At 33.9% G+C, this 26,077-nt stretch overlaps 1 protein-coding gene across 1 annotated transcript; it reads right to left on the bottom strand.

The window, feature by feature from the left end:
- Positions 1–910: 910 nt before the first annotated feature.
- Positions 911–26,077, bottom strand: LOC120251400 (DNA-directed RNA polymerase III subunit 1-like). Its single transcript, XM_039259928.1, is given in 24 exon segments — positions 911–970; positions 1,231–1,506; positions 1,580–1,783; positions 2,896–2,994; positions 4,993–5,184; positions 5,402–5,636; positions 7,460–7,553; positions 11,981–12,185; positions 13,887–14,076; positions 16,355–16,497; positions 16,569–16,710; positions 17,098–17,246; positions 17,366–17,410; positions 17,412–17,567; positions 18,889–18,988; positions 19,102–19,214; positions 19,347–19,528; positions 20,683–20,839; positions 20,998–21,147; positions 22,058–22,187; positions 22,291–22,430; positions 23,545–23,655; positions 23,779–23,911; positions 25,932–26,077. Coding segments are annotated over 21 exon segments (3,105 nt in total). The 5' UTR covers positions 22,374–22,430; positions 23,545–23,655; positions 23,779–23,911; positions 25,932–26,077.

Raw genomic sequence — 26,077 nt, 5'->3', positions numbered from 1 at the left:
CTTCAATTAAGGGATCACCTTGTATAATCTTAACAAATACGATACAAAAAGGAGAAAGACTAAAACAACAAATAATCATCTGTTTGTTTTGTTTAAATGGCCATGCGGAAATAATTTGAACACCTGAATTAGTATGCACAAAGTGCAAATTCAAATATAAAATACCATTTTAGGAGACCTTTGGGTGCCGGAGACAATTGTTGATGTAAAATACTACAAGACGAATGTTGCCAAACTTATGAGCACAACACTTGTAATTACAAAGATAGAATTTATGTGATCACCAATGGCTTTCCAAAGATAGAAATAAAAATTCAAAGCCTAAGAAAAATAAAGTTTGTTCTAAAACAAGTTTTCCACAAATCAAAACAAAAAAAGACGACATTATCAAAAGATGGTTGATTGGGTGAACTCTAATACAACAAAGGCACATACTATAAATCCATTTAAAGGAGGTCAAGTTAAACTGGGGCCAACTTTCCAGAATCACAGCCAGACAAAAGTCAGAACCACCTAGGTCCAAAATCAAAATTGAAGGTCCCTGTTAGACACTTGTATGAAAATCAGGATTACCAAATAGCATAAAATATGCCAGAGTTGTGATTAAAAAAACAAGATGGAGCTTAAGCATAACAAGAAAAATCTCAAATATAGTACACTTGTATTCGCATTAATGAGACATAGTGAACTTTCTGACACATAGAAGGTTATGTCATCATATCTTACACATGTAAAATAGAGCTTGATCTACACATACCTATCAAAATACATAACACGAAACAAAAAAAAACAAAAATAAAAAAGGAAAAAAAAAAGCTGCATCAATAAATTGAATTTGTCAGCGAGCTAGTGGGGGCTATTTCTAGAGGAGGCTCATGCTAGCAACAGCAAAGTGAAATGTCTTTGATGATCATTTAGTGTTCCTGGTTCTCCCATACTCTCTGAGCTCCAATGGCTCCAATAGCAGCTCCTGCTTCAACTCAAATGGTAGCAGATATACATGTCTCCAAGAGCTACCTAAGGCAAGGACTTCTTATTAGAGAACATAAATATGTTTGCACCAAATGGGCAGAGTTCATCAAGATTCTCATATTTAAATTAAACTAGTTGATCAATAAACCTAGCTTCACCATACTGAGCATCATATCTAATTTATAGGTCCTTCATTTCTTCTCAAAATAAAAGAGTATATACCAAAATTGACGATTTGAAGGAGACAATTGAACCCACCTTTAATTGTTTGGATGTTATTCCAGCTATATTAGCAGCAACATTTTCAATTTTGTTAGAATTTCGGCTCCCAACATAATTTTCATCAAGTTGTAATGCACTTCTAGTTTTCTTGAAAGCAGCCACACGATTGTTGAGAAAATCTGACAATGATTTCTTGAATGCAGAAGAGCAACCACCCTCAGGAGACACATCATACTTTGAGAATCTGTTATCCACAACTTCTGATATCTCTGAAGGTGATAAAGCATCCTCATCTCTAGCAGGACATGTAGCCTTGAAATCATAGAGGACAATAGTTAAATCTTTGAACGATATATTAATGATTGAGATAACAAAACTGACTGACCATAATTTTCATAAACAACTGATCAAGATTTAAGGGAATGCCATCCTTCCCTTCCATTTTAGCTGGATCCATGCCATCGTCTCCATAGACAAACTGAACTATCCCTCCACTAGCATTGCGCACAGTCTGGTCGTAATGAACAGAAAGATCTTCCAAGCCTTTCATTAATCTACGAGACATGTATCCTGTTTCTGCAGTTTTCACCTGTGTCAAGCAAATTCTTTATGAGAGACCAATGCGAGATTGATTCTAGTAAGTGAGGAGCTTGACCTTAAACAACAGAAAATTCAAAGAACATGCACACAAGGAAATTTTTCAAATAAGAATGGTAAAAATGGACCACAGACGTAGTCAAAGAGATGCGAAACAGGACGCAAGGATGACTCTGAAAACAGTCAGACATTTTACAAAGGATATAATTACCAAAAATCCAATCTTTTCTAGGGCCTAATATCAATGAAAAGATCAATTCCAAAGTTCAATTTACATTTCTATTCTCAAAATTAAGATTGATGCTTGAACTTGAAAATTTGAAATTGAAATTAATATCCTTTTATAATTATTTTTAATATTATTTAAGACAAAAATTAGGAATGTGAAAGGAATACACCGATACTCTTTGTAATATCGGTAATGAAAAATGATAAACTGTCACAAGTATCAGAGCTATTAACGAGGTGAACTTCAGTAAACCAAGCAATTGTGACCAAGCTCAAGTTAGCCAGCTCAAACTCTGCTTCAGCCAGCCAAGGTTGGTTATGACTTTGAAGAAAAAGAAAAGTTCTTCACAACTCAAACTCAAGGAGATGGAAAAGTTATTAGCTTTCTCACCAGAAAAAGAAACTGGTATTCTGATCATAAAGGATTGAGAGAAGCAAAAAGTGGCTAACCAGGGTCCTATGCTGACAAAGCTTCAACAATGATGACTTATTATTAAAAAGTAAGATCTTGAAATATAAGAGCCAAAATAATACATCATTGGTTCTAGCAATGCAAAACAAGGAATAGAATTATGAGTGGAATAGGATTCTAAGCTTGTCCATTATAGCATATAGACAGATGACATGAAACAAGTATATGAAGATATAAGCAGCATCTTAAATCAATGCAAAAGCTACAGTTGTCCCTGGCAGCAAGAAATTTGAACATAATTATAATTCTACAGAAAATTAAAATTCGATTAATTCTGAATGGATTTAGCTATCACAACAACAAAAATCATTATTACTACAATCAAGTAGTAAGGTGACTTCATAAAAAATAAAATGAGGAACAGAACACTTAGAAAACTGATAGATCCGCAGGCTGATTTATACCGCAGTATCCACAAGCCCTTCTCTACCACCCATTGTGTGGAAGAAAAACTCTGTAGCCGTCAATCCAGTGTAAAATGAATTAGCCACGAAGCCCTTAGCCTGTAATCCGATAGTGCAGAACTGTAAAACTATACGAACATAGTATTTAAAATGAAAAATGAATCTTGAAGTGACCAGTTCATCATGCAAACCAAAATAATGTTTATCTGCATCACATATTCAAAATATTTACGCACAATCAATGGACTGGACACCCACCAACTATACTTTTAGCAACTAAGAAGCAAGAATGATGAGTTCTGATACCAATAGAATAATTTATTATGAGGCATTGAACCTAAATAAACTTGTGTAACTTTTGATCATCCACCTGAATCTTGACCATAAAGACTTAATGAGAAAAAGGGAAATTAACAGGGGGAAGCATACATGTACTACACAAACCTCAAACGAGATATAAATGCAGCAAATTATTACGCACAGTAACTTTAGCATGCCTAAAATATTATTCAGGATATATCATGGAGAATATCAAGGCAAACAGAAAGGAAAACTGAAAAGGAATACTAAAAAAGGCAGCATATCATCTAGGAAATTCCATGATGGTGGTGGCTAGAGTGCCTAGATTTGGGAAGAATAACAATGTACAGTTCTAAGTCTTGCTCCAACTTATGTCTATATGTGCATATGTTTACGTTGACGACCGAGATGGGTGGTGCTGACCTAAATCAAGTAGATTTATTGTCAATGTAAAATCATGGTCTCACTAGAGATTTAAAAGTGTAACCATGTTTACTAAGGTTGCATTGGAACTATATACAAGTTAGATTTCACCAGATGTCATACCATCTGGCCTGCATAAACAAAGTGGGACACTGAATATAGAGAAAACAGATGTCTTATAATTATTTTAATATCTCAGTGGCTAAAATAACATGCTGTAAACATGTACCGTATAATAACATCTGGTAAAATAATTACAATATACAAACTAAGTACTATATAAGAATAAGATTATACCATTTCACTGTTCAAACTAAGACATTGTAGTTATTAAATCTAGGATTACTATAGGTACTTATAAAAACCTCGAGTGTTTGATTAAACTCTAACTCCTCAAAAATAGATAAATGAAAAGGGAATTCAACCAACAAAAATAAGTGACTTGTTTTCATCAAGAGCATCATCACAACAATCCAATTATTTTTCCATTAGTTTAGAAGTTCTTATTCAGTTCTCATTGCCAATATCAGTAATAATTTGTTTGCATGGATCTTAAGATGCATTATATATATATCATGAAATTTTCTCTTGGTATTCAGTCCCCTTCTCCTTCAAACATATTCTAAATATTGGACGAAAGAACTCCTACGTTTGCCACATGTCTAAACTCCACTAAGGAAAAAGGTGTAGAGACATTAGCAGCACACAGAAGTGATCAGGAGGCAGAATCTATGTGACACAATGATGGGGATAGCAAACAAATAGAATCTGGCTTCGAAGCAATACGAGAGGCTAGGTTCAAAATGATAAAGCAGAGAGAAATTTTCGATTAATTATTCAAACTTGCTAACTAAAAAAATAGACCTAGGAAAGATGAAGCAAAATCCAAACAGTTATATGAAAGCAGCTCCATAAACTCAGATTGCATCCTGTCCAAAAAGGCAAACCAAACAGTTTCTTCAAGAAATTGATGGTAAATGATGTTAGAGCTGGTTCAATTATATCTGCAAAAGATAATAGGGCCCTTAGTTGTATGGAGCTCCATGCTGACTAGAAAAAATTTTATCGGTCTAACAGGCAAAGAGAAAATATAACAAGCAATTAAAACTACACATCTTTCTATATATGAAAATATAGGTTTCAACTGACAATGAAGAGCAAATGGAATTACTAAACATTTCTTTCTAAATCAATTATTTTGAGCACTAGCATCATTTGGAAAAATTCAAGATGAATGAATGAAAAGAATGAAAAAAAAAAAACTCATAAAAAAACAAAAGAAAATGAAAGATGATTTAATGAAAAAATCCAAACTAAATAGAATTAAGTAAACACAGATACGCATTCATTTAATGCCAACAATTCAGATCTTACAGCAGGTGTTTTTGAGTTTATGGGAAAGTGGGGAAGAGTACGATCTATGAACCCATTGGGTGCTCTACGCCCACCAACTGATTGTTGACCAACACATGCAATCATCTGGCTGATATTAATTGGAGAGCCTTTAGATCCGCACTGTGACATAATTAAGGGACTGTTCCTCCAATGAAGTTCACGCATACAAACCTGAAATATTTCAAAATTGAAAAAAAAATCATGTTATAGAAATAGTTTGAGATTGAAAAAGCAAAATAAATATTTCACTGGCCAAAAGGAAAGAGAACAATCCAAGTATATGTTCATAAACTACCCACATAAGTTTACCGTTCTTCCTCAAAAATATAAAAAATGAGTCATTGGCTGTCAATTAAAAAAAATAAAAAACATAAGAAAACACCCTTACATCACCCGCTTTTGCCCTGATTTGGTTCAGGACACCGGTTATCTTAACTTCCAAAGTTTGAGCAGCATTGCAGCCTGGCTGCAGAGTCAATTTCCCCTCGCCATACAAGGATATAAATTCATGGCATTCCCTATATCCATCATTTATTTCCTTTTTCTTCTGCTGGTTAAGAGTTTCTCCTGGTTGTACATCATCAATGCCAATTGAGAAGCCATGATTTCCAATCCATCTAGCACTGCCAAAAATAAGGTATTTCATGCATAAACTAAACAGAAGTTGATCAATGAATCCATATTATGCCAAGCATTTTAATTAACAAGACACCCATATTATGTCTGCTAATCAAAGGCAATGCTTTTACTGTCAAATATTGTAGCTTTAATGTGAAAAATGCATCAAAATAACATACAAGCTTGACAATATACAATCTTCCCTTCCAAAATAATAAAGATTATACAACAAACTAGACAAAAGAAAGAGGGGAAAAACAGTGGATTGAAGATGATTATAAGTAATCAAAAACAAAAACCACAATATAAACACAACAATAAAACCTACAAAAGAACAATGGATGACAAAAAAAAACCTATTGCAAGAAAGGAACCTTATGCTCGTCTTTGATGCATATGTTTAGTAACATATGAATCAAATTTAAAAGATCTTTAGTATAATCTTAGGAAGACCGCTAAAATTCAGGTCGCATTAAGTATTTATAGAACCGATATTTCATTTACTACTATAGCCTAAGAATGGTTAAAGAGAAACAGCAAGAGACTGTCAAATTAGAAGAGGTGTCAACAAGCAATCAACTTAACCAACCTTTCCAGAATGAAGCCATCCTTAAATGGCCTAAACTGAGAAACAAAACCCTAATTGACGTCGTTCAATCATATTAGACAAAGCCAACCCATATTATGTGTACTTTTATACACATTCCAATGCCAAATACAAGTCATGATCAGAGATTCTCTTGCTGAAAACACTGGAGTATTATGGCAACACATATTGACAAAAGAGCCCAAATGTGTTATAATTATGCACGCTGCTTCCCAAACATAATTAACTGATCCCTCACAAGATTGATATGCCCCCAGTCCACAATGAAGACGGTTAAATTTCCTTAATCTGAAACCATGATATATTTGTCAGTTGAGGCTAACCAATCAAAGTGTTCAGAGGCATTTATATACTAAGGTCGATGCTCAAGGAAACTGAAGAGTTAATTTGATTATGGTTAAAAAGATTAAGCAATAAATCCTGTAAAAACAAGAAAATTAAGACAATTTTGCCAAAGGAGACTGATATGGATGCAAGAAAAAACATGGAAATTTTGGAAATGATCTAATGGCAGACAACAAACTAAATTAAAAACCAGCCTACCATGATGAATAAAAATTTCTTCTAGCAGCCAGAAGATCATGAATTGTGATGCAACAGAGAACAGGATTCTTCGATGAAGGTATTGAAAATTGTAAAATCTGATTTTTCACACTTTTTATCAATAAGGAAAAGTTTAGGGAAGATTGTACCTGACTTCAGATGAAAAAATTCTCTCATAATCAAAAGGCCGAGGAAGAAAGAAAAACTTACAGATCTGTAAATGACAATTTTATTTTGGTTTTTGACAAAGACATTCACATCATTTCATTGATCAAATAGGGAACTAACTGCTTTAGTAAAAGGTGCACAACATCACATCTTTGAGACTAACCCAATTCAGAAGACTTTTTTCACTGTAAATGTACACTTGCATGGGAGAAGGAAATTTGCTTCATTGATTAAAAAATAATAATTACTAAATTCATTAATTAAATTTAGAAGGGAAAAAAGAAACTCAGCTGCAAATTTACAATTACTTTTACGAAGTTCAAGGACTAATCATAGATTATATATAAGTTCATGCGGCAATTGTTAAATAAGATAGAAATAATAAAGAATACAATCAATTACTGGTTAAGCACAATAATAACTGCCAAAGATAATGCCAGCATAAATATCATACTTTTACCATATACTTTTACAGTAAACTAAAATCATGTGCATTCTTAATTAAAGTACCTCAATTTAGCTAAACGATTCATGCAACTCGCAGCAGCATGTGAATTGTAGTCTCTAAGGAGAACAGAGAAAAGTCCATCTTTATTGCCATTTCCTGAAAGCAAAGAATATGCAATTCAACAATTTAATATATCAAGTAATTAAAAAAACTGCATCAAGAAAGAAAGTTAAAAACAAAAGGTTTTGATAGAAAACAACATAGGGTTCCATAAATTAGATATTCAGCATCATGGTGATTTCCCATTTGAAAGAAAAGTAATAGGGGCTAGATGCAAAATAATACGACATTTAAATGATATGGCATACATATGCAAAAAGCAGAGAAAAAATAAGCCCCAACAGAAAAAACAAGTAGTATGAGAGAGCACAATTTGAATGGCATATTGTTTTAGGTACCATGACCAGTCACCAGGTACAGACTACAATGCCTGTAAACTAACAATAAGATTTGAAAGCTGGTGAACAAATGTCCTTTCTCATCGAAAACAAGAACAGAAGTTAGAAGACTTCTAGCCCTTTTTGAAAAATACAACATGGATATCCATGTGGTCAAGGATCCACAAATACATATGGAACGTGGCCAGGTTTCTAAATAATATTATAATAATTACTTAAAGTAAAAATTAAACAATTATCTAATATATTAAAGAAAAATAGAAATGGAAGTAAACTGTTGAAAAACAGATGTTCATTTGAAAGACTATTTATTAATTTATATCTTATTCGTATGTGAACAATGACTTGATTTTATTTAAAACTATTTTGTAAATGTTCTGATAAAGAGGCCGACCTAGATCCCAAAATGATAGCGCGTATGACGGATAAATCATTATGTGATTAGTCATTGAACTTATATAATCAGCCACCTAGATTACCAGGTAAGTACCCACACAGTCTATAGCCAAACAATGCTCGTCTTGTATGCAAATTGCTCAATCACTTGCAATTATCTTAATGTGACCCAACAAGCTCAAATCAAGCCTAACTACTGGAAAAAACTATTACATAATAAAAAGAAAAAAAATCAATCCATTATGTCAAATAGCAATCAGAGTGATCAAACTCAAGCTATGTGACCCAAGTTATCAAATCAAGGTTGGAGGACTCAAACAAGTGAATGCCTACAATTTAAAAACTAAACCAGAATCATAGTCAAGAGACCCAAATTATGAAACCAAAGAGTTTTGGTACACAGATAGATAAATAAATAAATAACAAAAAGAAGTAGAAGATTTGACATCCTATAATGAAGAAATGGAGATAGATGTCAATTCCAACGAGATGGAGGAAGAGAAAGATTAGGTGTTAGAAGCCTAGGACTATGAAAGTAAAGTGACACAGGCACCAAAGATTGGAGAGAGAAGAAAGACATTGAATCTTGGGATTACTACTTTCTTTGCATTAGAGATATTTTACATTTTGACATTTATGAGCTAGAAGTCACGACCATACTTCCCTGTATAGATCAACCTCGTAATCATGCATGGTTTTAATTTTCAAATTGACCATTTTGAAGTTTTGACGTGCCTTTTACATTTAGTTGGCTTTGCTTAGTAGTTTTGTTGACAATCTCACTCAATATTGTTTAAGAATTCAGAAACAATATATTAAGAAGTATTATTTTTTGTCAAAATATTGGTGTCTAGTCACAAGGCAGGCATCTTGGTGGTTGGGATGCAAACCACCTAGACACTGCCTCACCTCCTTGGCAGCCTTGTTTCTAAGCCTAAAAGCTTGAATATTGCTTATAGTAAACCAATGATCAAATACAAACCAATATGATAGAAGGCATTGCAAATGCCAAACAATTAATAGTGAATCTACAAAAGTAATTGATTTGATGCAGAATAAGGTCCAGCACTACAGCACTACTATTTAACACGAATTTGGTTTATAAGTTCTAAGAATTCAAATCTTGTGTTTTCCTGAAATTATAAGTAGTTTGGTAATCTCAGATCTTTGCAGGCAGAATTGCTGAAAATCTAGTGGGTTGGTTTTGAATTATATTCCATCTATCAATACATTAAAAATCCAGCAAATTTCAAGTTCAGATAAGTTTTATCTTGGTTATCTAGTTTATTTGTGTTCAAACTTCACTTGGATAAGGTCTCAAGTCTCTATAAGAAAGAAATGGATCTTTTCTAAAAAATTAGTCCATTAATGAATGAATGAATTCATTTTTGTTAGCACAATGCTATATTTTTAGGTGTGAATGTTAAATTTTCTAGGTGTTGTTGCCTAGTTCATCCAGCAGCACAACAATTTAACTCCATTTGGAACCACTTGGTTGCATATTCAGCCATCTCATTCAATATGTGACATAATATGTTAGTTTAAATCACAGTTGGACTGCACATCCTACCACATCAGTAGATGCTACGACGCCAGGAGACCTCACTGAATATGAAATTGCCTATGTGATTAATAAAAGCACATCTTGAAAAGAGCTTTGTGTCTTGGCAGCATGCATTTTAAATCCTTAAATAAGGCATTCAATTGTACTTCTACATACATTAAAAAAAAATTAGATGACAGTGAAAAAGACCTTGCTTTGTTTATAGAGCAGTTGCCAATACTTCAACTAAACTCTGCATTTCAACAGCTGCCTTAAGAGAATAGCAATCCAAAAATTATGTTGATCATCTCACTCTAGTTCCAAACGGCCAAATTAGATAGAGCAATGGGAAAATTGAAAAAAGCTGATTATGAATTGGAAGAAATAAATCAATGTCTGGCTTGATCCCCCTTACCATTTCCTTTTATCAGCGAATTTTCACTTGTAAGTATATTGTTACAGCATAAAAAATGCAAAATAATGATTATTATCAAGAAATAAAAAGGTACTGATGATGACTAAATTTTCATTCCAAAGGCTGCAGCCATTTTCTCTTGAGGAAAGACCAACTGACATTATGCATTCTGCCCCCTTCAGTCCAATTTTAACCAAAGCCTCTTCTTGCCTCTAACAGTCCTAGTAAGGCATTCCAATTAACAAGGTCACGCCATCAAAAAAATCAATTCAGTCCACTTGTGTCGCTACTACACATTCCTATATGTTTCTGCCTTTAGCGAAAAGCCTTTTGGGCTTTTATCAGCAACTTATCAATAACAGCTTTAAGCAGTAAGAAGCAAGCATTGCTGACTATATTCATACACAGTTATGAAAAATTATATGAGTAAGTTCTTTTACCTCATTTTTACTTTGCTACTTCAGATTAAGTCAGTTAAAGAGTAATCGATTCTTTCTAGCTTGCTTGTCCATGATATAGTCTTGCAACATCACCCAAACATCATCTTTAATCAACTCTCCAAGTGTCTTGTACAAGAAAATGGGATCCATCCACGGGTACACTAATTTTTTAACAACAGCTTTTGATCAGTCCTATAAGTATCTATCCAGCTTCTTGCTAGCTTAAATTTTCAGGCATATAAAAACAGACTTCTAGCCATTGGTACTTAAGTGAATGGAATTCACTTTAAAAGAACCAAAAGAGAGAGAGAAAGAAATCAGAGAACAGCAATGTATCATCTGTTCGACCAGTAGCAACTGCTCTCAATAACAAGTTTCTAGTAACATTAAGCTCACCTATCATCATCCCACACAAACTGCGGCAACATTTGATGATGTTTACTAAATGCCTCCCAAAGTCATCCCTTTAAATTACTAACATTTTGGCAATAAACATCAGCTAGAAACAACTTCATATTAATCTAAACATTACTGAAAATGACCAGAATAAATATTTACCAACATGATACTGCAGCTCAGCCAATATCATTAGCTCAAACTGCAAAGTTCCCACTGAAGCACCGCTGGAAGGTAGCCACATCCACTCATTAATTCCTCTTTCCAATTTCTTTAGCAACTTGCAAGCATCCTCCAAATTTCAGGTTCTTGGATGCACTAACATGGACTTCTGAGCATCAATCAAATTCTCAAACCTTATTCTCTTACTAGCAGAGTAAATGTCCCAAATATACTAAAAGAAATTAACACGTAAACCAAATTAGAGGTCCCCATAGCATAGCATTAAAATCCAAGCTCAACTGTGATCGCACTGATGGGACCTCCAATGAAGTAAAATGCATTGAAGTCCTCTTATCCTCAAGTTCAGAAAAGCCTACAACAATCTAAATTACCTCACATAATTTTTCCAGTGACCAATTGTTAAACATCATCATAGTGTCATTTATTCATAAGCAGCATAATTCCCTACCCAAATACAAACCAATATATCCTCTTGTCATCATTCCCACTAAGGAAAACAAACTATCTTCTTCGAAACATAGCTAGTTGATCATTTAGATTTGGATTTCTAGTTCATAGGAAATTTATCTAAGGAAATACTGAAAAAAATTAAGTAATGAAATCATATAAATTTCTCATTATAAGAGGATTGGTATGTTAGCAAATAGAAGTATCATGTAAATAGCAGTGTATAAATAAAACCAGATACCATAATGGAGTTCAGAAAACCCAAGAAATTCAAGGTAACCAATATAATCTAAGGTGTTCCTCACCTAGGGTAGCTTTCCCAAGTTGCCCACATATGAGTTCACTGTTCCGAAAATAGACATAGCCATCTCGTGGACACATTGTCAGGCAAACTCTATCAGGTTTACTGAAGATTTTTTCTTTGACAGTAAAATTCAAATAGACTCTTGTATTTGCATTAGGCCGTACAAGAACACTGAATAGCTGCTTTCCAGTCCAAAGTTCAACAGGCTACAGAAGACCAAGTATACAACATAAGCAAAATCAAAATGGTGTCAACTAGTTATAAATATAACATGATTGGAACATCTTGTTTTTCCAATATATTAAATGAGAAACAACATAGTTGAGATGCATTATGTTCTAATTTATTCCAAAAAAAAGAAGGCAAAAGAAAAATCCTACACAGTATTCACAAAAAGCAAAAATGAAATGGTATAAACAAGGTATAAATGATAAACAGTATGACTAAGATGGAAATAAATGACAAACAACATGATTAAGACATTTTAGCTCAAATATATTGCTAACTGTGCAGGAAAAGAGAGAATCATATACTCAATATTTTTCATTTGTGGATTTTAGATCAATATAAATTACATAAAATTTAACATGTTCAAAACTAGCATTACGTTCTAGTATCTTGAATTGTTAATAAAATGCAGGGAAAAAGAAGTTGTTATGTATGCAAATAAACAATGTAATGGGAAGATCATCTCATTTGCACATTTGTTCTATTCAATTCCAAGCAAAAATCCCATCCAACCCATATTTGTTTGCAAGGTACCAAATACCACCTTACAGTTTTTCATTTTCTATTTTCAACCCCTCCACTTGCGACCATTCTTCTAACCTCTCACCACCTACTTTGCATCTGCCTCATCACCCCCGCCCTTTTTCATCTTTTATATCCCCCCTCTCAATCTCTACCTTCCCCATCACCTACTCTACCTCACCAACATTTCTCAAATTAAATTATTCACTCTCTTATGCAGAGAGTAGTACTTTCCAAAAGCTAATAGATCCTGCAGTCCATCATTAATACAGTCAACAGTATTTTCTCTAAAAATAAAGATGCACTTTTTGGCCCGTATCTAGAATTTTGCAAGTGGCTATTTTTAGCTCCCTAAAAATAAGTGGTCAAGCTGTCCATTTTCATAATTTCCCTTTCATAAGCTACGGTAGAAGGAAGATATTTTTTATTTATTTTATTTAAGGTTGTAAATAAGGGTCGTGACTAGAAGATTTTATCCTTATGCCCATTCTTTTTTAGTGAGAGATTAACAATGGGTAAGGCAATGTAATCTCTACCAAGTCCTGCCGCTTTATCGCACTCAATCATCATTAAACCATACATCACCCTTGTTCTATCCTCGGCATCTAATTCTTCCGCTTTTCCATTTTTAAGTGTTGGGCCTCAGACACTACCCATACTATAACATGCCTCCTTTCTATCTAATTCAATGCTACCTATTTGTTTTTGTTGCTTCAGTCTATTTCATTGCTCACTAGCTCTAACTCATCAACCCTTTTCTCTTTCTACCCCACTGGCAATCATCTCTCTCCCAACCCTAATGGCTTCTCGTGATTCTCACATCCAAAGATCTTCCTTTCACTACCCTCATTGACCAAAGAACCCCTTCCTCTCCATGTTAAAACTTCTCTAAAGCTTTCACTATTTTATTACTCTTCTCTATCCATCTCAAAACTATAAATGCTTTCAACTAAGTTAGGAGCATCAAACACATAAAAAAAAACAAATTGAAAACCATTTCACGCAAAGAAATAGAAAATGAAGGTAAATTTGGGCGTGGAAAAACCACCAAACTTTTAATATATAATATTAATTTAGCTCTTCTGTGAGGCTTAAAAGCACTAATAATTGTTGGATGCAAAATAAATCAGTGTAAATGAAGGGGAACAACGTAACACCTTGATTAAAGTCAGGGCGCTAGGTATGTCAATTGATTCCATTCCATCACCCATATATGAGCACAAAAGACAGAAGGTAGCACTGTCATAAAAGGTGTCCCTTTCTGTGATGAGATAAGATGAGGTCAAGAAATCTTGTGTTGAAGCCACTAGTATTTCCCCATTCTTTGGGTGTACACGATTGTTTTTGCACCCCGTTAAAACAGAAATCAAGTTGTGAATCAATCATCAAAAGCATCTGTGATGGCAAATATAATATCTTGATGATTAAACATTAAATAAAGACAAAAATCCAAATCCAAATCCAAATTAGATAATTGGCACCAAATGAATATAAAGGCAATATTATGATTGCCTCATGGACTAAAAGAACTGGAAGAACTAAAAGAGGCACTTATGAGAAATTGCACGTAGTCCCTACTGGCTTATTCCTTATGTATGAGATTTGCATGCAGATTATTCATATTCACTTTTTCATTTTTCATGCTTTCTGGCCAAGTTTCAATCATTGTGCATATATTCTTTGGATTGCTATGTTCCTGTCAAAGGATTCAGGTTAGCTACAAGTCAAACCTTTAGGCATTTCAAACTTAAAAACTTATTTAAATGTTACAAGCTTGATCCCAACTTATTAAGCCAGCTGGCGCTCAAGCTTGACAAATTTCAAATTAATTAGAAAATGACCAGCTCAAGACGAAGCTTGAAGCAAGGCACTTTGAGAGATTTAAATAGAGATCAACCATATTTAAGAAACAAATTGATGACCAGGTTGCACATACTTATGTCATTATACAACATCATCTAAATAATGTAAAAATGAAATAATATGTAATACATGCATTATGCATCTTGAAAAATTATCTAAAAATTAAAAGACCAATCAAGGCAAACTCACATGAGTTGGACCCTACCCAATCTCCTCTCAAGGTAGAGCTCATGCTTGACTAGGCTACACCAGCTTAGCTCATTCCATTAAAAATCCAATCATGCTCCAAATGCTTGCAAATGTAAATTTTTCATACTTGCAACACTCAATATACCCTACTTATGCAAGACATTAAATAATATTAGTCATCCAAAGTAAAACTAATCATGATCAACCATTATCTCTCTTCATAATACTACTTTTGTCTCCCTTTATCAATAAATCTGAAGATGCCAGCATGATTTCAAATTAGCTTCTTCTATTCAAATGGAAAAAATATTTTCATCACTACTTAAGGATAATATGTTAATTGTAAGAACTTAATACTTTCCAATTGAACCAAGGGGCAAGCTATCAATCATAAGATTCTAGCTGGTTAAATGGTTGAGCAAAGAAATCCCAAAAATTTGTATAATTAAAAAATTATGTTATGGAAGAATTGAGTAGTAAGTAAAACATAAAATCTAAAAAAAAAAAAAAAATACACATCAAATATTGAGTTTTTGATCCTTTATAATTCAGAAGTCGTCTTTATTTTTGGAGCTCTTTTATAGCCATAAGCCGACACATCACTAAATATAACTTTCCATGTAATCCTAACCAAGGTGGAATGCTTCCCAAGCATGAGGTAATTGATATTCAGAAAGGAAAACTAGAAACTTCCAAATCCTAGGACTAGAGACAGCTAAAGCATTTTCACAACCAATTCAACAACTATTAAATTAGTTCTAGTACAATTGACAACAAAAGTATGACATTTAATAAAATAACATCTAAATTCATGATAGAAAGATCCACAAAAGTAAAATACATAAAAATGGAAAAAGTAAAAGATACCTAAACAAACTATAAATAATATGACCATACATAATGTATCTAGCAACAATATAACTCTTTGTAGTAATTATAAAAATATAAATACTCTATTTGACAAACATAAATATACCAAAATTATTATCTAGTCTAGCTCCTGATAACTGCATTATGGGTCATTTGATCAAGATACCAGCAAAGCACCTGAAGCTAGCAGTACTTCTGCTTCTTTCGTCTCTAGAAAAAATTGTGATTACATTTAAAATATTAAATCCTAACTTCAACATTATGTTATGATTTTATTACATCATCCTTATTTCTGCCTCTTGGAAATATATGTAAGATTGAAATTCAAAAAATAAAAAATAAAGAAAGAAAGAAAAAACCGATGAACCAGAAGATATTCTTCAACAAACTACTAGAAAAGATTAAGTTGTCCTTTGAAACATAAAACCTAATTGAATATTCCCAAATTAAATGGCATTCCCACAGGTTACATTGTAATAACAAAATACAATTTCCCCTTTTACATGTAGCATAGTTTAAACCAAATCACAATAGCCACACACTCATTTCTACAGGGTTCCCTGGTGAATATTGCACACAATTCACCCTAGCTAGACAACTTCAATTATCTCATAGATGTCTTTATTGTACAATACCAAAAGATGCAATAGTTAGGATGAGAAGCTTTCAAAATTTAAAACAAATCCGATATAGAAAAAAATATACCCCCATAAGCATGAGAGCTTCTGTACGAGCTTCTTCTGTTTGAGGAACATGTAAATTCATCTCATCACCATCAAAATCAGCATTATACGGATTACAAACAGACTCGTTGAACCTCAGTGTCCTCCATGGCATTATCCTTGCCTACATTAATACAAATAAGTATGACGAAAACTAAATAAAACAGCAGTTATGTAATAAGGAACAAGTATAACCCTGTGAGCCATAATTGACATTCGATGTAAGCTTGGTTGTCTGTTAAATAGAACCACATCTCCATCTTCCAGATGCCTTTCCACAATATAGCCATATTTCAGTTCAGCAGCAACATTTTTCTTCTCACCATACTTCAAGTGCCTGAAGGATAATTATTTTAAACCGTTAAGCTTTACTATCCATCACATTTTATAAGGAAAATTATTTAACAGTTCCAGCAGAATATTTTCTTTCTCATTCCATTGGATCAATTTTATTTCAAATAACCCCATCCATTTCAAATTCACTAACATTATCATCCATTGCCCCTTGCAATTACAAAAGTTAAAAGAAAGAACAAATACTGATGCAATATAAAATGGAAGCAAAAGTATTAAAAAATGGTTTCAAAAAGTAATAAAAAGGAATAAATTGGGCAAAAGGACCAATTGATAACACAAAGAAATTGAAGGGAACAATAAGGAAAATAATACCCACAATGATGTTTAGATAATTTTCTACTTATAAGATTTGTGCATAAGCACTTACAGCCTTGTACCATCCAGAAGCACAACAAAATTGGCACCTGGATATTTGAATGGACCATTCCGAACACATTGTCTTAGTTTCTCTATGTTGTGACAAGAAACTCTTTCTGGGAAGGTTAGCACCTTGGCTACTAATATAGGAATTGCAACCTAGAAACAATAAAAATAAATTACGTATATCATAAATACATATGTAGGATTGGGAAAAAAAGAAAAAAGCCAATATATGCCATGTAAACCGAAAAAGTTAAACCGGTTACAAGACAAACCTCCGTGATTTTCAAATTTGGATCGGGAGAAATGACCGTCGCTGCGAGTATATTCAACACGCTTCCCCGATAAGTTGCCACGAAAACGTCCTTGCTTTCCTTTAAGCCGTTGTATAAGACCACGATGCTTTGACTCAGTGAGAGAAGGTGCTTCACTATTAATATATTCAACAACCTGAGTTTGAAGGTGAGCCCAGATTTCCTACAAAATAAACAGTCCAAATAATAAATTTATTCAATTCACAGATGATAGAAGGCCTTGATGGTACTGGATGCAATCTGCAGTAGAACACTTTGCAATACCAATAACTTAAATTTGATGACTAAGCATGGCATCAAATACTCAATAGATGCATGATACACATCCATGGCACACACATTCAAGCACAATACTCATAAATAAATAAATAAATGTGTGAGCATGTGTATTAAAAAGAGCTGCTAAAGGCTAGAATGTAGTATACATGCCGCCATTTATGAATTTACATCAGAGAAATTCTGAGTTGATGAATGATATCTATATCAAATACTCTATCTCCAATGAGTCTAAGCGAGTATTGCTGAAATCAAGACAAATGGTTTAGGAATATCTTCCCCTATTAGCTTCTAAATTTGTGCATGGTGTACTTCATCAAAGGCAGAAGGCCAGCACCAAAGGGTAACTTTATGTACAACAGCTTGCGTACACCAGTAAAGGCATATGGCAACAGAAGATCCAAATTTAATGCCTATCAATCAAACCCTTCTTAAATTTTAATTTGGGTTTGAGCAAAATTAAAATTGCAATTGGGTTTGAATTCAGAGGCACTTGTATTTCTGTTGACATATATGGAAGTCAGACCATTTAACTGAAATGCCATATTTATTGCCCTAATTTGCAAACTTAACCCAATAAAAGTCAAAAGATGTGTCTTACTCTGTTCAGTTTTAAACAAAACTGAACATTCAATTTTAGAATTTCAACTCGAGCATCTTCAACATTAGAAGAGTCAGAAAGAAAGGCGTCCTTCATGGAATAGATCATTGTTCTAGTGATATTGTAATGAATAAAGGGTGGCTCATAACAAACAAACAAGCATGCACGCAAGCACCTAGGCAAGCACCCAAAAAACACACACACACACACAAAAACCCAAAAACAAAAGCAAAAAACAAAAAACAAAACACAACAAAAACAAAAGTGTTCTTTTGGCTCATACAGAAAAGAACCACCACCAAATCCTAATTTCCTAATCATACTTAATGAAGTTCAAAGTTCTTCCAAATTTTGTTAAAATTGAGTTTCAATAACAAAATCCCCACACGCCATGTGGAGAAGTCCAAGTGAGGTAATTTTCATTTGCACTAGTTTCTACAGAAAACAGAGCCCAAAATTTTTTTTTTTCAAGGTGACAATTCCACATGCGGTTTCATAAGAATATATATATAGTTCAAATATTCTTGAAAAGCTTAGCAAGACAGCTAGAAGCAACAGTCCAAAAAAAATGCTAGAAAAAAATAAAAAACATAAAAATGAATCTCACCCAACATTTGAATAAATAGCCAGAACCTTCAAGTTCCTCCCGAAGAAAAGAATTTGTGTTAATTATAAGCCTCAAAATGCTAGTAAGGCTGTCCTCATTGCTGCAAGTGAAACAATAATTATGTGTTAAAAATTAATATAGTCGGCAAAGATTACTTATCATAACCCTTTGACTTATGGTAGCTCAATAGACAACATTTTGAACACAACTAACCTTGATCTTCCAAAATCAACAAAAGCAGAAGGGCGTATAGCTAGAGGTGGTATCGCTATGTCTGTCACAATAAGCTTTTCTGGCCTATCATAAAGATTCAACAATTCACAATCCTGTAGAACACAAGAAGCAATAATATCAAGAGAACAAGCAAACATGTGCATTGTAAAATGAAGTTCATGTTAAAAAGGAAAATTAACAGAATAATGAACCCGTAGGTTGTTAACTCCTGGAAAAGCATCAACCTCATCAAGCATCTTTTTGAAAAGTGAGAGAACCGTAAGAGGAGTAAGAACATGAAGCACTTGGGAAGACTGATTTCCTCTTAGATGTGATAATGCAGCACGGCACTCATCTGAACCTTTATCAAGCATTTTACCAAAATCTTGCACAATAGCCAATGGACCTCTAGCTTTCTTCACCACACCTGCAATTGAAGATCACATTAGGCACGAAATGGGCACAAGCAACTCTCACATCAAAGAAGACTCTTCTAACCCATATGAGACCAAATAATGATCCTACAAGTACTTGCAATCTTACAATTTTTTGCCCCTTAGCAAGACCAAGAAATGGTTACAAATTCCATTTGTTCAAAGGAATTAAAATATTAAGAAGTAAAATCAATCCAAAGCTACAACAAAAGTCAAGTGAGAATATAATTCTTTTCCAAAGTGATTAACTGCTGGCAGAGTTTTAACCAATGCTGCATTAGAATTTGAATCTTTGACCAATCAAATGATAACTTCGAAATTTTGCCTCATATACATCACAGGCAATCTTCATGGAGATTAAATTCAAGCTGGGAATTAAAATATTTAAATAAAGTCACAAAAAGTGTAGATCATTGTTCTTTTTTAGGCCCACTGAAGGATAAAAAGAGAATGTATATTTTAGCCACTTACGTAGCCATTTTTATTATTTTGTTCCCTCCATCCAACAATGTGAGCCACGTGGATTGATGCCACCTGCTGACTACTGAGCTAGCAAGAATGTGTGATGTGGCATCTAACATGGTTTGGGATGTGACACAAGCAAGCATTTAACGTGGTCGGGCATGCGGCAAATGGGACAGATACCAAGTCACACATTCCTGCCAGTTCAGTAGTAGGGGAGGCATGAGTCAACATGGCTCACTCTGTTAGGTACAGGGGCCAAAACGAATAAGTATGGTTGCTTCAAGGCCAAAAACAAACAATGATCCCATTTTAGGAACCATTAGTGCCTTTAAACCTAAAATATATAGATCGAATTGATAAACAAAGGCTTGACTTACAAGCACATGCATCAATGTTTATTCTAATCTTATTAACTTATAGGTTTGCAACAGCATTTCATGAGACCTTGATCTTTCATATCTAGCAAGTAAGATTATTAAATATCAAGCTATTTGTCCAAAACAGACGGCAGCCAATCAAAAGATAGTACACTCTGCTAATAGTTAACCACAGTCAAAACTGCAACAAAACCCACATATAATATACTACATAAACAAATGAGGAGACAAGCTAAATCTATCTTGTTACTCTTGAAACTACAATCAGCTAGCTTATAAATTAGGTTCTATGCTAAATTACTAACCATTCACATAGCCACAATTGTTGCACCGAGGACCTTTGCACCTGTCCCGTATGTTCTTCATATACAAATTCTTTTGAAGAACTTCTGCCTTGGAATTTCTCATTTTCTTCAAAAATTGTTTGCGCTCAGTTTCTGAGAGAAGTACCCTGCCACACCTCTAGATTCATGTTCCAAATAAGAAATCAGTATTAACATTTTTTGGATAGTAATTATTTCAAGCAAACTTCTGATATTCCATTGGTACCAAATGGATATGAAAATTGGATAAAGAGATAACAGGAACGCTAATTGAAATATGCCAGATCAAAGAAGTACCTTACAGATGCACTTCAAAACATTTAGGATAAGATTAAAATAGCCAACATTAAAAACGGGAAGCATGAGCTTTAAGAAGCCAAAGTGTCCAGGACATTCAGTAAAATTTCCATGACATGTAGCACAAACTCCAGATTTGTTTGCAGGTCCCTGAAAGCAAAATTATGAAGTATGTTATTTACTCACATTGTGGATTAATGAGAAAGAGAAAGATGAAATATGTACATCACAAGAATAATGAATATCTTGAGATCCAGCTATTTTTTTCATATATTTCACAGCTAGCAGTGAAAGATTCTGCAGCTGCTAAAAGTTGGAGGTATGAGTAGAAACAAAAGATTATCCTAGTCAATCTAATCAGGTTTGATGCAAAACAAAACGTACTATTCAGTAAAAAGAAATCAATTTCTGCATCAACTAGATGATTTATAGGAAGTTCGGTAAAAAGCAGACAAATTCCTATAACTATAGACAGTTGATGCTTAGATTCTAACTAACCAAGCATTGGATGGAAAGAAAGCCATGTCCAAGCAGCAAGGAGACCACCCGTACCAGCATCAATGCCATCAAAGATAAAAATATCTAAAAATTTCATGTACAGTTTTGGAACAGAGATTCCTTGCATAAAATGAAAGACGGTGATGGATGTCAGCTCAGTAGGAATGCGGACGACTTACGGAATGATTATGAAGCTACACAATCAAAAATTAGTATATCCCAAAATAAATACAAAGTTTCTTTTTCATTAGCCTACCTTCTCTAACTATACCCTTCCAACTTTTCTATTTTCATTAATGTTGTCCTAATTTTCAGTGATTCAATAAGCATCTCATCAATTATCTAAGGATGAGATACAAATATCTGATTCAAACCAAAGACTCACATGTCAAACAAACATACAATTATAAATAAACCCAAAAAGATACTGTTTTCATCTCAAATTAGTATCATAATCCTATCAATCCCCATCATTCATTAATATTTTGCCACTCATGCAAGTGAGAACAAGAAATCAAACAAAATAGAAAGAGAAAACAATAACAATAAACACAGGATGTACCATCCGAGCATCAAGAATGCCATGATCAACAGGTTTAGCACTCTCATTGTAGAGCTTGTTGTTCCAGACCTGGACCTCTGCCAACTTCCGTATCTCATCGCCAGAAAACATGCTGAAACGAAGGCTTTTTCTGCAAAAGAAAATCAAAGCAAACAGAGAAAAATTAGAAGAACAGATGCACTAAAATAGATCGAACAAGATGGAGACCGATCATGTAGCTTGGACAAACTCACATTCGCCGAGGCCCGACATCCTCGATGAAGGGTTCCTTGGTACATCGCAGCTTCTCTTCACGACGCACCATCCCCATGGCCATCGCGGCCAATGGCGATCGCGGGAAGGGAAAACCGAATTTGGGAATTAGGGTTTTACTCTGTCAAAAACAAATATTGGACAAAAACAGTCAATATGACTAAATCACTTTAGTTAAGCAGCTTAGCATTTAATTAAACACCTGCCAAATTTATATTGGCAGTACAGAACAGATGACAGAACATATGTACAAGAACATGGAAAAGGTGGAATATTTAAGATAGTTATTAACTTGAATAGTATGTTAGTATGTTTGTTCTCCTCAAACTTTACTCCAACAACATTATGGAGTATCAAGCATGGACTATGAGAATAAAGTTGGATCAGGATTTGGCACTCAATGGACTCAAAGTCATAGGCATTCCCTCTATTTGTAAGCCAAATAAACAATGTGTACGGATGGTTGCAATGAAGGAAACCAGTAATTGATGTGCTCATGGTATTGCCTGGTATATGGATCAGTTCAGAAGGAAGTCACAAACAATCCTCAATAGATGAGGCTAATTGATGTGCTCATGGTATTGCCTAGCATACAAATAGTGATGCTTATGGCTAAGGCTAAAATGTCAATGGCAAATGGCAATAATGGTGAATTGGGATCTTGTGCCAACCTCTGCATCAATAGTCTAGGGTTAAAGCTTTCATTGGAATGGATGATGCAAGTTCATTGTTATTAACCATCTCAGAAAGTTGACATGGTTAAAAAGTCTAAATTGAAGAAAGGAGAAAGAAGATGAGATTGCAGGTCAATAGAACTAGACAATGAATATTACGGAAAGAGAGGTAAAAGCCTTTACGCCATACAAATTGAGGGCCACTAATTTTATCACAACCTAACATAAGACAGAGGGTAAGAGTGAGGGAACAACTTACCATTCCTGGAAGAAATTATTCATTAACAAGTCCCTATGAACCGAAATCATACCAATATTGGAAAAAACAATAGCTCCTTGTTAACTATTTATCGTACATGACACATAAAGACCATATTTATGATGGTTGAAATTAATTGCTTACAAATAAAATGAATGCTCAATTGTCTTATGCTGATCTTTACTTCTAAAGGTCTTCATGTTAGGATAAAATTTTATATATATTATATTAGTGAAAACTCCTGTTAGAGAATAAAAACAAAATGCGCCATACAGAAACAAATAAGTGACATAAGTATCTACCTTTGGGTATCAAGAATAGGAATACGTGCAAGAATAAACTCGCAGAACAATTCTAGAATATCATAGGCGGCCAATATGTTTTGTTCGCGTATGACATGCTCCACCTAAAAGCTTTCCCAGTAAACCAACAAAAGTTAAATACTCCCCATCAAAACTTAGAAACCCAACATAAATGGCAAAACATGTTCAAAAGGAGAAACATATGCAGTACACATATAAAAACTTCAAACATACTCAGATGCGAGCAATAGCTTCTTGTCCAGTCTGAAGAAATTGTGAAATTTCTTTGTGCATATGTTTCAGTTGCGCCTCTCTCTTATTACGCAGCAATTTGATTCAAGAGATGGCCAAATTCAGACAGGTCTTGCTAATGACAAGACAGAAGAAAGAAAGAAAGACCAAAAATAAGTACCTCTATCACTTGAACAGAACAAAAATAAAGCATGCGAAGTCTGCCAAATATGATTTCAAATACAATAAATGCAAAAACATTTCCTGACTGTACATGAAAAAGGCACCGCCACCAATATACTACACAACACTCCATATGAGACTTACAACTAAGAATATTTTTCAAAAAAGAATTAAGAAAAAAAGACACAAAACCCTGTGCTAGCAGGAAGGTGCCCATGGAACACTCGCATCTACCTATATCATGAAATAGTGCCTTTCCCACGACCACTTATTTGAAATATAGTTATTGGAATTTAATTAACCAGGACAGTAAATGTATATTACTTTAAGTTGAAACATGAAGCACAAGTGCATATAAAACAAGGCTCTTGTAATCCTCTCTTTTCTGAAAAGGGCAGTGTTACAAGCACAAAAATTTTGACAATGCAATACCCTTAAATACATTCAATGACTTTAGGAAGATCCAAAAACTGTAGTTAAATAAAAAGACATACGCTACATCCTTGCATGTTACTTCAATTAAAACATGCCAACCCAAATGACAGATCCACTCAGTCTAAAAGGCTGAAAACAAACAGCTTGTTCTAATTCATGGTTAAAGTCCAAATATTATCCTAGTATAAAAGCACTGGTGCATTCCTAATCATAACTAGATTTAGAAAATTGTGATTCTTCTTTATGTAATTGTATTATTTATCACCGCAGATGCTAAGAGGAAAATCAAATATGAGGTTGTAGAAATTTGTAACTAACCACTATCCCACAAGTCTAATTGGATAGTCAGTTGCTGCATTCTCAGTTTCATTGCAGATAGGCCTGACATGTATATTATCCTAAAATGTTGGAAAATTGAATATTTTAATGTTAAGAAATCATTCTAAATCCAAAGGCCCCGGTCAATACAAAACATTCATCAAGGATGTCAAGCAACATGGTAAGAATATAAAAAGGAGATGATGGCTAAAGAAGCAATTTAAGTATAAGGTCACAAGCCAGACAGGAAAAAGAAATTCCTTGAAGAAATAGGCAACTTAATTTTTGGAACACTTTATGACAACCAACAAATGTGCCAAGTCAGAGCAGCCAATCGTATCCATGAATAGAAAAATGTGATGGGCTGAGTACCATTTCTCATTAACATGGTTTATAAATAACAATGAAAACCGGATAAATCACTTGAATAGGCTTCAAAACACTTGATAAACTCGATTTTGAAATCATAGCACTTCCAAGATTATACTAGGAACTCTATTAATCGTTCTTTCAAACTGTTTTGATTATTTGTTATCCCAGGGTGACATGCTTATTTATATAGTACAAGACCACAAGTTACCATAAAAAAATGAAAGCATTCATATTTCCATCCTCCAACAACCAAAAAAAGAGGAATTTTATCATAAAAAGAAATTATACATTTCACACAGTCAAATAACATGAGAAGCAATTCAATTCCTGTCAACAAAGGAATAAATGAATTGTTTTTAATCAATATTCAATCAAAAACTATCAAATTTTGAAACTACCCTACTTCTGAGTCGTCGCCACAGCAAACACTACCCATAACTCAAACTTGAGATTGACTTAGGAATTCCACAAATTCCTGTTCACATCGTTAATACTATGTCTTGACCTAGGGCAACATGGTTATTGATATACTACAAAACAAAAAAGACAACAAGTTATCATAGCACTTAAAGCATTGATACTTCCACACTTCAACAACAACAAAAAAAAATGAGAAATTTCATCAAAATTAAGATTATACATTGCATAAGATCAAATAACATGAGACGCAATTCAATTCCTATCAAAGAAGGAATACAACCAACAGACTTCTAATTAGAAAAGTCAATAATCAACAAAAAAAAAAAGATAAATAGAAAATTCCAGATATGTATAAGAACACGGATCTAGGACAAGAAAACAAAGAATTGGAAAAGGAAGAGTAGCAGTTGATGAGTGAAGGGACTAACCATCGGACTCCGAAACTAGATCGGTTGAACAAGGAACTGAGCGTTGCCATCGTCGGCGCCGGAGATATCAAACGCCGGGTTGCAGAGAACTCTCTCTCTCTCTCTCTCTCTCTCTCTCTCTTCAATTGGAAATCACTGCATCTGAA

The sequence above is a fragment of the Dioscorea cayenensis genome, chromosome 20 (genome assembly GCF_009730915.1).
Source record: "Dioscorea cayenensis subsp. rotundata cultivar TDr96_F1 chromosome 20, TDr96_F1_v2_PseudoChromosome.rev07_lg8_w22 25.fasta, whole genome shotgun sequence".
NCBI classification, from domain to species: Eukaryota; Viridiplantae; Streptophyta; class Magnoliopsida; order Dioscoreales; family Dioscoreaceae; genus Dioscorea; species Dioscorea cayenensis.
Note: the sequence above shows the minus strand (reverse complement) of the source record. Positions and strands in the feature narration are given on the sequence as shown.